General features: G+C 35.6%; 1 protein-coding gene across 2 annotated transcripts in view; it reads right to left on the reverse strand.

Moving 5' to 3' along the window:
• The window catches only part of LOC108730456 (RNA-binding protein fusilli), a 55,795-nt gene that overhangs the window by 11,364 nt on the left and 30,706 nt on the right, over positions 1-13,725 (reverse strand). For both annotated transcript variants that reach the window (XM_018460166.1, XM_018460165.1), the window contains 7 exons: positions 11,315-11,404; positions 2,660-2,714; positions 2,477-2,587; positions 1,419-1,689; positions 1,089-1,304; positions 787-1,014; positions 230-431 (listed from right to left, as the gene is read on the reverse strand). In XM_018460166.1, the coding sequence (XP_018315668.1) occupies positions 230-431; positions 787-1,014; positions 1,089-1,304; positions 1,419-1,689; positions 2,477-2,587; positions 2,660-2,714; positions 11,315-11,404 (1,173 nt within the window). The remainder of the gene's footprint in view (positions 1-229; positions 432-786; positions 1,015-1,088; positions 1,305-1,418; positions 1,690-2,476; positions 2,588-2,659; positions 2,715-11,314; positions 11,405-13,725) is intronic.

Raw genomic sequence — 13,725 nt, forward strand, 5'->3', positions numbered from 1 at the left:
GCCATCAACCATAGGTCTTGATTCCTGATGGCCTGCGCCTGGGCAGCCTGCGCTTGCGCCACCTGAGCCTGCGCCTGAACGGCCTGAGCGGCTTGGGCCTGTACCAGAGCGTGAATGTCCCACAGGGGTGATGGAGGCGGCGGCGGCTGCGCGGTCGGTACCGGTACCGGCACCGGTGTTGGCGCAGGCGGATGTGTCAAGGTCGCGGGGGACTGTGTGGTCAACGTACCGGGTGATAGTAGTGCCTTGGTCGACGGCGGTGTTACCGCACCTGTCAATACCAGATTCATGTCATCGCCGCTGCACTGGAACACTTCGATGTATCGCTGCTTCTTGCCGTAGATCATGTATCGATGATGCCGCTGCGTCGCGCACGCGTATGCCGATGCCTCACTGTCCATTTGAATAAATGCCTCGCCAGACGGTTGACCCTGGTGATTCCAGAATTAAAGATTAGAAAAAAAAGACGAAATTGTGATTGAAACTATTGTCTGTAATTGACAACTATTGTTAATAATACACACAAGTTTTACACACTACCATCCAGTATCGACTTACGTTTTTTACTTATTTTGAAAAAAAGAAATGTAAATAATTATCTGCGTAGAAATAAAATGTTGCACGAAACCATCTGGTCCATACCATCTGGTTTAAACATAACACATTTATTTTTAACATAATTGATATAGAATTGATTATCAAAATCTAAAAATTAAATAAGTAAATGGTATTTCTTATAATTTAATGACATTTCTTGCGCCTCCTGTATGTTTAATCGATATCTACCTGAGCATTGTAAACCATATGAACACCCTGATAGACAATATTTTTAGAATGTTCGCCCATAAACTCCAAAATGTGTTCGACGAGTGCTTCGTACGGCAAACCACGAAGTCTCACACAATCTTTGCGCGTACCGGACGTAATGATATGTTGAGGAAGTAAGGGTGGAAGTTGCGCGATAGGTGGTGGTGGTAGTATTACTTGTTTCGGATCTGTCGCCCTATTTAGGACCTATGTATAACAACAACAAAATTGAATAAAAACGTACGTTTCTTCACTGTTATAAGCTTCACGCTCAAATTTACCTGTTGCACTTCCGCGGTTGTACTTCGAAAAAGTTCTATATAACGGCTGCCGATACAGTCTCTGTGCTTGCTCAAGGCTTTCACCGCATCCTCTTCCTTCGCAAATAATACGAAGGCGTCACCTGTTGCTCTACCGTCTGGTTTCTTTACGAATAGCACGCCATCCTCACCATCCAACACTTGGCATGGTTTTTGTCCAGATTGAAAAAATTCCAGCTAAGAGAACATTACTGATAGTGTATACAATAGCAAAACGATGGACAATATATAATCGAAAAGCTGGTTATCGTATACGCAAGTAGAATTTTAGATCCTTAAATGATTATGTACCACTTGTTTAGCAACACAATCATACGGCAAGCCCCTCATTCTAACGATGACTTGAGCCCCGCGTGACAGAAAAGCGTGTGCCTCCCCGCTTGTACCACCAGCAACGCCAATAAAATCCTCTCCGGAGGCCTTGTAAACCTCTATGTATCGTGTACCCATGTGATGTTTATGCCGCTTCAGCGCCATGTCTCTGTGTTCTTTATTAATAAACCGTACCAATGCCTCGCCGTTACGCCTTCCCATAGGACTTAAACAAAGAGCTACACCACCCCTAAAAAAGTTATTACATCATTGTTAGCGTATATCGTCAAACAGCGACCGGCTCTTCTATTTGTAATTCGTAGACATAACGATTATTAATTCTCCATCGGCAATGTGGAATTTTGCACACATAGTTCAAAAGTCTTGCAGCAATTTGTTTTTGAGCTACAGATTTTTATTCTATTTCGAACTGTACAAAAATCTGAAAAAATTGTTGCATACTGGTAAAAGCTTTAACAAATTTTTACTATCATAGAAGTCAGATTACATTTTACTTATTTTTTACAGATCTAAATTTATCTATCAGACTTCACAATCAAAAAATTGACTCTGTCTTTGAAGTCCAACTTAGCCGACGGAGAGTTAAAGACACTCTACAAGAAATCTAATGTTCAGAATTGCAGTTAAATTCATATAGCGTACAAGATCCACGATTCCAAATATAATGCTCGTCACTATTATATATACAACAGCTAATAAGCGAGCAGGAAAGTTTCCTCGGAGATATACACATATATATGTTGAAGAAAAAAAATTATATATATATATATATATATATATAATGCACTTATGTGTTATGTCACAGAGAAGAAACTAGAATGACAGATCCTGTGCATCTAAGTGCGTTATAGAAATTATGTACGGCTATCTCAGTTACCTGCTTCACACAGATCCACCGTGGCTTGTGCATAAATACCAAAAGATAGTTAGAGGAGGACAAATTAATTTATTTTACTCGAAACTCCTGTTAGTCGTATATTTGGTTTTACTTTATGTATCTCATGGGGACCACTTACTTTGCGACATTTAGCCCACGAAAAAACTTGGCAATGTCTTGATCCGAAGATTGCCAAGGAAGACCGCGCGCCCTTACTACGCAATCATTGTCCACCTCCTCATCCTTAGAGCTGAAGACAAGTTTCTGTTTCATTATTCGGACAAATAAACATACAAACTGTATATAGAACTTATAAACTTACCATATACCAGGTTCTAGGATAATGTTAACTACTTCTGGATTTTTGAAAATGTGACCTGAAAGTCAACAAGTATAATTACACATTATTCATATTACAATAATTTAATATATGTATATTTCGCTGAACACAAACAGTAATACTACATCAATACCTATTATATTTTCCTACTCAACAACGTAACTGTTACATATAATACACAGGGTGGCCCATGTAAAGTGTTACAAGCTATTATCTCTGAATGTGTGTCTCAAATGACTAATATGTTTACAAGATGTTTACAGACAAACGTTTTATGACTTTGAGAAGAGCATAAGATGGTACCATTTGTTTGACCTTGGATAGCGTTGTCAAAGTGAGAGCAAGGCCACTTTGAATTTTTTAAATGGAACCCCCCATTTTTTATTACATTTTCTTGTAGCTTACCTCGGGAGCTTTTCAAAACACATAACATAATAAAATTTATAATGCTAATGCCGGCGGTACTGTAACTTTCGAGCCTCATAACTCGAAAAATACTTGATGAAAAAATATTTTATTATAGTGTTTTGAAAAGCTCCCGAGGTAAGCTACAAGAAAATGTAATAAAAAATGGGGGGTTCCGTTTAAAAAATTCAAAGTAGCCTTGCTCTCACTTTGACAAAGCTACCCAAGGTCAAACGAACCGTGGTACCATCTTACGCTCTCCTCAAAGTCATAAAACGTTTGTCTGAACATATTAATCATTCGACACACACTTTCAGAGATAATACATGGGCTACCCTGTATATATGTTACATATATTATTTATATTGTCGAGTGTGAAAGGATAACATTAATATATCTCTCTGTCAGTTTGTGTTTAGCATTAATTAAAAATTAAATATCCGTTGACTAGGCACGCTAAAGTGATGTGACAGATGTGAGTAAAATGTCTCTTTCACCCATGTGTCTAAATGTAAAACGAATAAACTCGGGAACTGGGAGAGAAAAGGAAAAAAGAAAGAACAATCGCGACAAACACAGACGTAAGGAGCGCACACGCGCGCGCACGGAAGTTCTGTGAACTTCTATTAACCTCAGAAATCGATAAAGCATTTCTCGTCGATCGATTCAGAGTCGAGACCATTTGCGAAGAGGCGATCTTTCGGGCAGAGCCTTACTTACTTCGACGAACAGTACGAATACTCGTCGAATCGTTAAAATTGGGAACGTACTTACGTTGAGCGAGGCACGTTTACTATGGAAAAGCATGGGATGTGTATAATACGTGACGCGTAAACATCACAAAGCCGACAAGGCGTGCATACTTGCATACTACATTTGTAAACCATCGGCGGTTCATACACCATCGGCGTAAACTACGAACTACCGGCTGCAGCTACACTTACTTAACAACACTCACAGCACTCACAGCACTCACAGCCGCTCACAGCCGCTCACGATTCACAGCGTAGGCACGCGCGTGTTCGATTCGCTTAGGCTGCGTTCGGAAACATCACCCGAGTGCCCTCGTCTATCATCTTATCTTTATTTAACATTGGGTGAACAACAAGGATAAAACAATACACGGCGGCACTCGGGCGACGTTTCCGAACGCAGCCCTATAGCTGCACTTTCTGTACTCTCTTTTCCTTTCTTTTCATCCTTCTCTTCTCGTTCTACACTACATCGCCCATTGGACGTAAAATTGTTGAGTGTGACACACGTGTGAAAAACAAGGAAAGAAACTATAGCTAACACAACGCGCCTCACTGGCGTGGAATATGTCATGAAATCTCCAGATTATACATGTTCTCGAGGATTCTCGTATATCCTCGTATATTTCTCGTGACACTTCCTGGATAGTCTGTAATAACTTAGCTAGTAAAAAAATTCTCATACTTATTTTTATTAGTGATCAACCATCTCAATTTAAAGGTAAGAACGATCCCATATTTTAACACTTTGCAACGCGTCCCAAATTTTGTCCCAAATTAAGGATATGGTCCCTCTTTTAGGTGCAATATAATATGTATATAATGTGTATATAATATAATATATATGATATTGTTTATGTGTTTCGTTAACAATTATTTAAAAAATGTTTATCTGTTAAAATTTAACGACAACGTTCCCCACCCCCCCCAATCATAATTATTTTATCATGCAATTATAATCACTGATTCACTGATTATAATTGCATGATAAAATAATTATGATTGGGAGGGGAACGTTGTCGTTAAATTTTAACAGATAAACATTTTTTAAATAATTGTTAACGAAACACGTAACACTTTTCACAATCAGTACTAGTTCAGTTCTTGTCAGACTCGTAGTGAATAAATCTTCGACTCAGCGCATTGTTGTAACGTCTGAATAAAGCTCTTGATCACAAGAGGACCCAGTGTTCCATCTTTCTTAACACTTCAAAATATTACGCTCTGCGTCTCACACCGTAAAGCCGTAATCGCACGTACACCAGCGATTGTGCGATTATATATACCAATGATTAGCGATTAACAGTTACTTTTCAATCAATCACAGCAAATCAATCACCGATTGCTTTGCTTTAACTACAGTTGAAAAGTAATCGTCAACGACAATCGCTAATATGATTACACAGCTTATTGTTAATAATTTGTGGGCCACAACCCTGACGAAAATAAGAAAGCTTTATAAAGCGTTGATAACCGTTCAATGACGATTTTTTGAGAGTTTATACGCTTTTAAACTTTATAAGAACGCTTATACAATACCATTGAGTTTTAAACACTTTCAGAACGCTTATAAAATACAATGTACGTATATCATTTCATGAAATTTCTGTAATGCTCACCCCCCAATACAAAGCTCCGATTAAGTTCTCAGAGAGTTCATTTTACTGAGCTCTCGGGGAGCTTATCAAATTCGACAAAACGAACCTCCAGGGAGTTTATAATGCTAAGCTTCCAGGAAGCTTATAAAATTCGACTAAATAAGCTCTCTCAGCCCAATCGGACACAAATTGAAAGTAACATAATGTCACCATGTGTTATATTATACATTTATATTGTAGAGTACGAAATTATAACATTGACGTTATGTAATACTTTCAGTTTGTGTTGAGACTGGGAGAGAGTTCATTTTGACGAGTTCTTGGGGAGCTTAAAAAGAGCTCCCTGCGAACCAAAATGAAGCTCCTAGGAACTCTTAAAAGCGGACATCCCGGGGAGTTCCCGGGGAATTCTTTTTGAAGCTTAAATGAAGCTACAATACAAAAATTTTATGAGCTCCCCATGCGGTGTGAGCGTTGACTGCACCTTCGTGCAGAGAATTCACTGTCAAACTTGGAGATGCCCAAAAAACGCTTTTCTCAACTCCGTTTTCCAAACGTTGCAGCGTTGCAATTTCCGCTTTACGAACTGAGCGTTTCTACTCTCAACAAACTCCTGCAAACGTTCATTTAAACGCCCAAAAAATATTCATGAAACTTCTTATTTTTGTCAGGGAATTTCGCGTATAGAGTATAGAGCGGGGCAAGTTGAGCAAATGCAAATATCTAAATTACTAAAATATACATATATGAAGATGTCTATGCTTGCGTAAGATAACACAAAGACACAGATTATTGCGCTTAATACAACAATCTGTGTCCGGTTGTCAACATTGAAACACGTGCGCTTTTTCGTTTTTATGCATCAAAAGTAAAATTATTAGGTGAATATTCTTTATGGTCCACGTGATAATTGGAGCGATTAATAAAAACCAGTGTTTTTTAAATATAAGTTATTAGTGTATTTTAATGTTCAAGTTGCTATTTTATTTACGGTTTTTCAGTTATAAAAAAAAATTTCAGCACCGATCATATGAAGGTTGTTGGACCAAGTATCTCACAATTAATCTTATCAACTCATTGTCATCCTGCTTAAATAAAATCGGTATTTATCAATAATTTTTATTCTATATTAACGATTAAAAAAAATGTTAACGACATATATTTTATGTTTAATTATTATTACAAATAATTAAGTTTTTCTAATTTTGTTAATTAAAACATTTAAAGAGAAAGTATACATATTACAAATTATTGTACTTGAGACGAAAACTAATAAAAATTGTATTAATATACACATTAATATTTTCATGTTTTTAATAATATACAACCTTATTAAACGATTATCTTCGTGGCTCAAATTATCCTTTGAGAATGTTCAACTTGCCCCATGGATGGGGTACATTATATGATCGCCATTTGCCTCTTTGTAATCAACAAAATTTATTTTCTTATATTCGAAATATATTAAGGATTTATAAGTACTTTATTATTGAGCCAGATGAACAACGTTAAGTCCTGCGCACAATAGAAGGAATAAGGAAAGAATAAAGAATAAACGATTTTAACCTATCAGAAATCGGATACATCGGAATTATACACGGTTTTTGATAGGTTGAAATCGTTTAATCTTTATTCCTAATTCCTTGTTCCTTCTATTGTGCGTAGGGCCTTAAAGTAATTCTTATTATTCTATCATAATCGTGTGAAGATTTATAATAATTTGAAAAGTGTCACAACTGGTATCGTTCTACCTAAAGCGACGTCTACAATTTTAAAGCGTAAATCTTAAGCTTTAAGTTGTAAGAAATTGACCAATCGCACAACCGAATGTGAGGAGAATAATCAATAATAACTAGTCAATTGCTTACGGCGTAGAGCTTAAAGCTTAAGGGGATCCTAAAGTCGCCTGTATTACCGACCGAAGCTCGATTGCATCAACGTTACTTTAATTTTAGGCGTGGTTTAAGAAGGTTGTAAGGGCATAAAATACATATATTAATATTACGCTTTAAACAAACTATGGTACATATGGTACATGTGAAAGTTGTGAAAGTTCATAACATTCTGTTTTTATTGAGCAACACATTTTTATATATTATTTATTTTATTTAATATTAGTTTTTTTGTTATAAACAAAAATTTTTTAAATAACAAAAATCTGAATTTTTTTTATATAAATATTTTAAATGCTAAAAATGACTTATGCAAAGTTTCATTGAGATTCACCAATTAGTTTACAACAAATAAATATTTTAATAATATTCTTGAGGCTTTCACGGGTGTTATCTATGTGACAATCTTGCGTTTCGCGGGTTTTCTCCGTGTTTAGATCCATTCTTGGAATGCCTCGCCCTGATGAAGTGAATTGCAAGGTTCACGAAACGTTGGCATTAAACACGGAGAAAACCCGCGAAACGCAAGATTGTCACATAAATAAATATTTTGTTTATTTACTGAACAATTAGTGTCTGCATCTCAATGTAACTTTACATAAATATTTTTGAATTCATAAAGTACTTATATAAAAAAATTGAGATTTTTATCATTATTTTATAATACATTTTCATATATTAGAGTACAAATTAAAAAAATATTACTTTTTTTTTATTGTGTGTGTAATAACTTTTGATCCATATGGTCAACTGTCTCTAAATTTTTTTAATGCAATTTAAAATAATCTGTAATTTTTTTCAAGTAATTCTTAACATATTGCATTTGCTTTACAATCTCCTTAAAACTCTCTCCCTTTCTGTCTCTCTATCGGCTTTGAAAAAAGAAAGAGATTTTTAAACTTCGCTTAAAGTCAAAATAACGTTGGCAATCAGGCCTAAACCATATAATTTTTGTACAATTACTTTTTTCTCTTTTTTACAAATTCGAAAATCCTTTTCAGGATTAAAGTATACACATTATGTAACATGTGGCTGTGAGATGGAGTTTTGAGAACGCCAAAAAATTTCTAAATTGAGATCTTTACCATTTCTTAATACGACATGGCGCTCTGAGCTGTCACATCGTGACATTTGTTTCGTATAAAAGCTGTGCAATCTGTACTTGTGAAATAGTAGTCCACAGAGTAGAGTATAGAGAGAGAGAGAGAGAGAGAGAGAGAGAGAGAGAGAGAGAGTATATAGTTTGCACGAAGAAACAACGTGGAGTTCTTAAGCTTTGTATCCACGATGCTAGAAATCGATCCAAGATTTCAGACAGAGAAAGAATTAACAAATTCTTTCTCAAAATCACATTTCAACACTTTGATCACATGACCAATGCGATTGGTCAATTCTTTCTTCATCCGAGAGTCTTGGACTGATTTCTAGCATCGTGGACACAAGGCTTTAGACTTGGACCGTCCAATTAAAACGTTAGGAATGTCTAATTAAATACGTTATACGAAAATTTATGTGTAGGTGTGGCATGCGTGAGTGAGATATTGATGTAATAGTATATAGTGATGCGTCAATGACATGAAATCGTCTATGACGTCTATGTGTAAAGGTTCGTCTGTATAGAAGTTGTAAACGGTCGTAGGGTCTCAAATTGTAGGAAACTGAGCAATTCCTAGTCGAGTATTCTCCTTATGTTTGATTAATAATTGGTTAGTTTCCTACGACTTAAGATTCCACGACCGTCATACGACTTCTATGTAGACGAGTCTTAAATCCTACTTACACTATGCATGACTACTTTAGGATCCCCATAAGTTTTACGCCTTAAAATCTCGTTGTAGACGTCACTTAAGGAAGATCAAAATTATACGAGGGAAAAAAATGATCAGGACTGTCTTAGTCCGGCGACAATGCGTAATGTCTTCTAAACTTGCGCTTATGCATTTCCTCTTCGTAACCTTATATCTGCCAGTTAGTCTCCGATTTCTCATACCTGCACGAAGTAGTGATCATTTGATTCGCGGCCTCGGCGAAATGTGCGCCGTCGACAAGTAAAAATCCGTTTTTGCGGAATGCATGTAGAATCGATCGCCGTTTCCTCGTTTACTTCGAGAGTGGCTTCGTATTTTCTGAAATTTTCGGAAATGTCGAACGAGAATCGAAAGATTACGGCAAGGAAGACTGACGTTCTTTTGTACTGGTATTAATTTTTTAATTAGATTAACTTTTTAATCTCTCGGTTTAACTTACTTTTTTATCCTTTTTTAATTCCAAGGATTAGAAAAAAATAAAGATAAATTAAACCGAGATTTAAAGTTAATTTAATTAAATTGGTAGTAGAAAAATGAACATGAATATCGTTCGCCAAAAACCTAAGATATTCTTCTAAAATGAAATTTATCTACGTATCCAAAAATTTCCTAAATGAATATTTTTCTTTTTGTAAATTCCCCAGAACTAAGAGTCACATTTTGCAGGTATTATTTTAAATTATCATGCAACAACTCTTAAGGCTGATCAGACTAGAGATTGACAATGAGATTAAATTGGAATTTAACCAATTAGAAGAAAGAAGCTCAATCTTAAGTTTAGTAAAATTTGCTTTGATTGGTTAAATTCCAATCCAATCTTAATCTTAATCTCTAATCTGATGATGCCTTTATAGAAATTTAATGTTAGTGTTGGACAATTAATCCTTTATTTTGAGTATCAAAAGTATACTAACAGTATTTTTAATACTGAAAATAAGTGATTAATTGGCCAGTATTAGTATTAAATTTTTATAGAAGGAATTCGCGATGATTGTTAAAAAAAATTGAAGCTCCGATTGTACAGGAGCTTTTGAATTTAACATAAATGAATTTATTATAAAAAAAACTAAAAATTCGATTGTGTTATAGAAGCAGTTGAATTATAATGTAGCTCTAATTATTATCGTTACTATTAAGCGCCAATAGGGCAGATTGAAAGATCAAGCGCGATGTCAGAAGCGCCACTCATCTTCTTTTTTCTCACGTACGTATTATCGCGATAGTATTTACGCATTAACGCGCGTATGTGTATTAGCAACGTAGCTTTTTGCAAGTTGAGTGTCACTGTGATAAGAACCATCGTGCGCTGCTTAGAACGTTGCGTGGCTTGATCTGCGCTCGCTTGCTACTGAGAAAGAGAGGATGTATGGTATGTCTGTCTGTCTCTCTCTCTCTCTCTCTCTCTCTCTCGCGCGCGCGCTTCTAGAAGAATGAATGATCAATCAAAAACGGCGAAATCCCGAAATTTGAAAGAACTCTGTTCCATGCGTTGAGAGTGTGAAATATCGGGAAAATGCGCGATACTGTCTGTCAGAGATCGGAGAACACGTCTCCGAAGTGCACTCTTAAAAGGAGAATAACTCTTCGATGAGAGGGACTTAATCAGCGGCGCAATCGTGACCTCCAAGGCCATCACCATCGGGCGTAAACACACTGCACATTATTTGGAGAAATGGGCGTACAGAAATATTACACCATGCGTATATGTACACGCGCACATAATTCGTGCACGTAGTTCTTATCTCTCACGAAAAAGAGAGAGAGAGAGAGAGAAAGAAGAGAAAAAAGATAACTCAAAGCTGCCGAGTCCAAACATTGTAAGGACCAAGTATGAGGACCCTTTCCCGCCTATCCGTTTCAAAACATTGATAAGATTCTAATGCCCGTTTCTATCAATATAGATTAACTTTAATCTTAGTTCAACTTATCTTCATCTTTTTCTAAGAAAGAGAGAGAGAGAGAGAGAGAATTAGAACAAGATAAAAAGTAAATTAAATCGAGATTAAAGTTAATCTAAATTACGGCAATCTTCAGAATTACATGTACCGAATTGTATCGAGATTGAATCTTTCTTCCTTCTTTTTTCTAAAAAATTTCGAGACGCAGATATATTTTTCTTGTACCTTTCCTCACGATGTCGCACGTCGGTAAACACGCATACTCTTGATATTTATTCGCTTACCATCCTTGATCATCCTCTGTATCACGTTGACCATATCCTGTATTTCTTTGACGTGAAAATCATTGTCGATATCTGATGGCATTCCGAAATCTGATTATTAACTGTCAAGGAGAAATCTGTTCGATAAAATCGACTCTGGTATCGTAACGCTGACAGGAAAAACGACTCGTCTGCGCTTTCGACAAGTCTCGTAAGAAAGACGAAGCCTAAAGATTGACTTTAAATCAGAACTCTTGCAATCTTTGCGCCGTACGTGCGTTGACTCAAATTTATCGATAATCGTACGAAACTTTTACTTTCAGGCGTATCTCACGCGTCTTTTTTTTGATCGTCAAACTATATGAGCATTAATTCGATACAATTGCAAAATTTACGGTGAAAAAAAAGAAGGTATTGGTCTGTTCTTTTCAGTTGAACTTCTTGCAACGTTATCTTTCCTATTGTTCTCTATACGTTGGAGAGAAAAGGAGAATAAATGGACACTACAAGTTCAGTTGAAAAGAACAGAATAATCGAATAATTTTTAAACGAGTTCAAGACTTTACGAACACTTTTAAAGGACACATTAGAAAGCATGAGGAAGACGCAATCTGGAAAGATAAGAACTTTAAATTTGAGAATATAAGAAACAATATTTAATATAATTAATATACTTCGTATCTTTTGTGCGGTTTCTCATTTTCATGCGAACTCCTCGATTACAAATGACATTGGTGCCACTTTGCATATGACCTTAGCGATTATACAGACCTTACATAACGATAATGAGAGAGAGAAAAAGTACATAGCAATATAGTATATATATAAAATAGATTTACATATTCGACTGGGATGAATTTTCTCACGAGCACTAATAGCGCGAAATAGGGACTTCGAGCATGTCAGGTTTGAACGAATAGAAGAACGACCAGATTGGTAAACAATATGATTTGGTAAACGATGGAGCATAAATGGACGTTACATACCCCGTAGTTTAGAAACTACAAATGAACGGACGCTCTCATAATGATAAAGGTGCACTGAGAGAAAAAATGGTTGCAGTTACTATAATTTACTTATAATTTATAGTGAAATATTTTAGTTACTATAATATTATATATAAAATATATTGTAGTTAATTATATTTTCGGTGCCAATTATACATATTTTTTTGTATAAATATGATTATTATTAACATTACAATAGTAATAGCTATAAAAATGAAGCATAGGTAATAATAATTATTTTACCATGTAATTATAGTCACACAAATATCAAACAATATCTTTTCTCTCAGTGCGATATCCATACATACGAATCACGCAGAGACTAATATAAAGACGTAATCGAGCATCCAAACTTGAAAACCAGGATCGTCGAGGAAATGAGGAAAGAAACACAATAATATGTATTATATATATATATATATGTGTGTGTGTGTGTGTATACACATACATACATATATACACGTGACGTTCAGTCGTTACTGGCCCGTTAGCCGTATCTTCATCGGAGGACTGACCTTTAAACCGCGTCCCGATAAGACGGCATCGCCTCGCGAAGGCTTTCTCGAGTCATCTGGTCGTTACTGATCGTAAAGTGCGACGTTCCTTTTTCCTCGCACACAATCTTTTCCTCCACCGCGATATAAACGATCCCAAAATGTGCCCTGTCATTGAGACGAGCGACAAAAGGAGAAACGTAGGAATTAAGATTACATTCCGGCAATTTTGACAAAGAGGGAAGAGTATTTCGCGCGTGCAGATTCCTGAATGAATCGTTGATTCTTCTACTACGAAGATGTTAATTCTGCTACGCACTTTTGCCTAGAAATGACGATAAGATATTGGATTAGACTTCTAACCCGATATTGGAAAGTGAAATCGAGTGAGATGTGGTACATCTAAGAAATCATGTAATCTTTTACATTTTTTATTTTTAAAATTAAGACTCTTGTTCACTCACCATTATTATCTCAGATTGTGATGTCAAAATCGAGAAAATATACAACAAATATTCTTGCAACTATATATTAATATGAAAATGTTTCAACAAATGAAAACAACACTTACAATCGATAGAATCGAAAGATATAAAATATACCGAAAACTTGTTTTGTTTCGTTAATTAATAAATAATCATATACTGTGGAAATGAATAACTAAAAACAAAATAAGCGCTATGTTTACAGCTACGACAAAATTAATAATATAGAGATAAATACAGTTTTTTTCCTCAAAACAAGAAGCTAGTATTTCGATATATTTTATTTATCTATTAATTCTATTGGCTGCAGATATTGTTTTATCGAAAAATATTTCTATTCAAATAAAATTTGTAAGAATTTTTACTGTACGTTTTCTTGCTTTGAACGTCTTCTGACGTTACAATCTGAGATAATAGTGGTGAGTGAATAGAGGCCTTAAACTGTG

The sequence above is a fragment of the Mycetomoellerius zeteki genome, unplaced genomic scaffold, assembly GCF_001594055.1.
Source record: "Mycetomoellerius zeteki isolate Tzet28-1 unplaced genomic scaffold, Tzet1.0 scaffold92, whole genome shotgun sequence".
NCBI lineage: Eukaryota > Metazoa > Arthropoda > Insecta > Hymenoptera > Formicidae > Mycetomoellerius > Mycetomoellerius zeteki.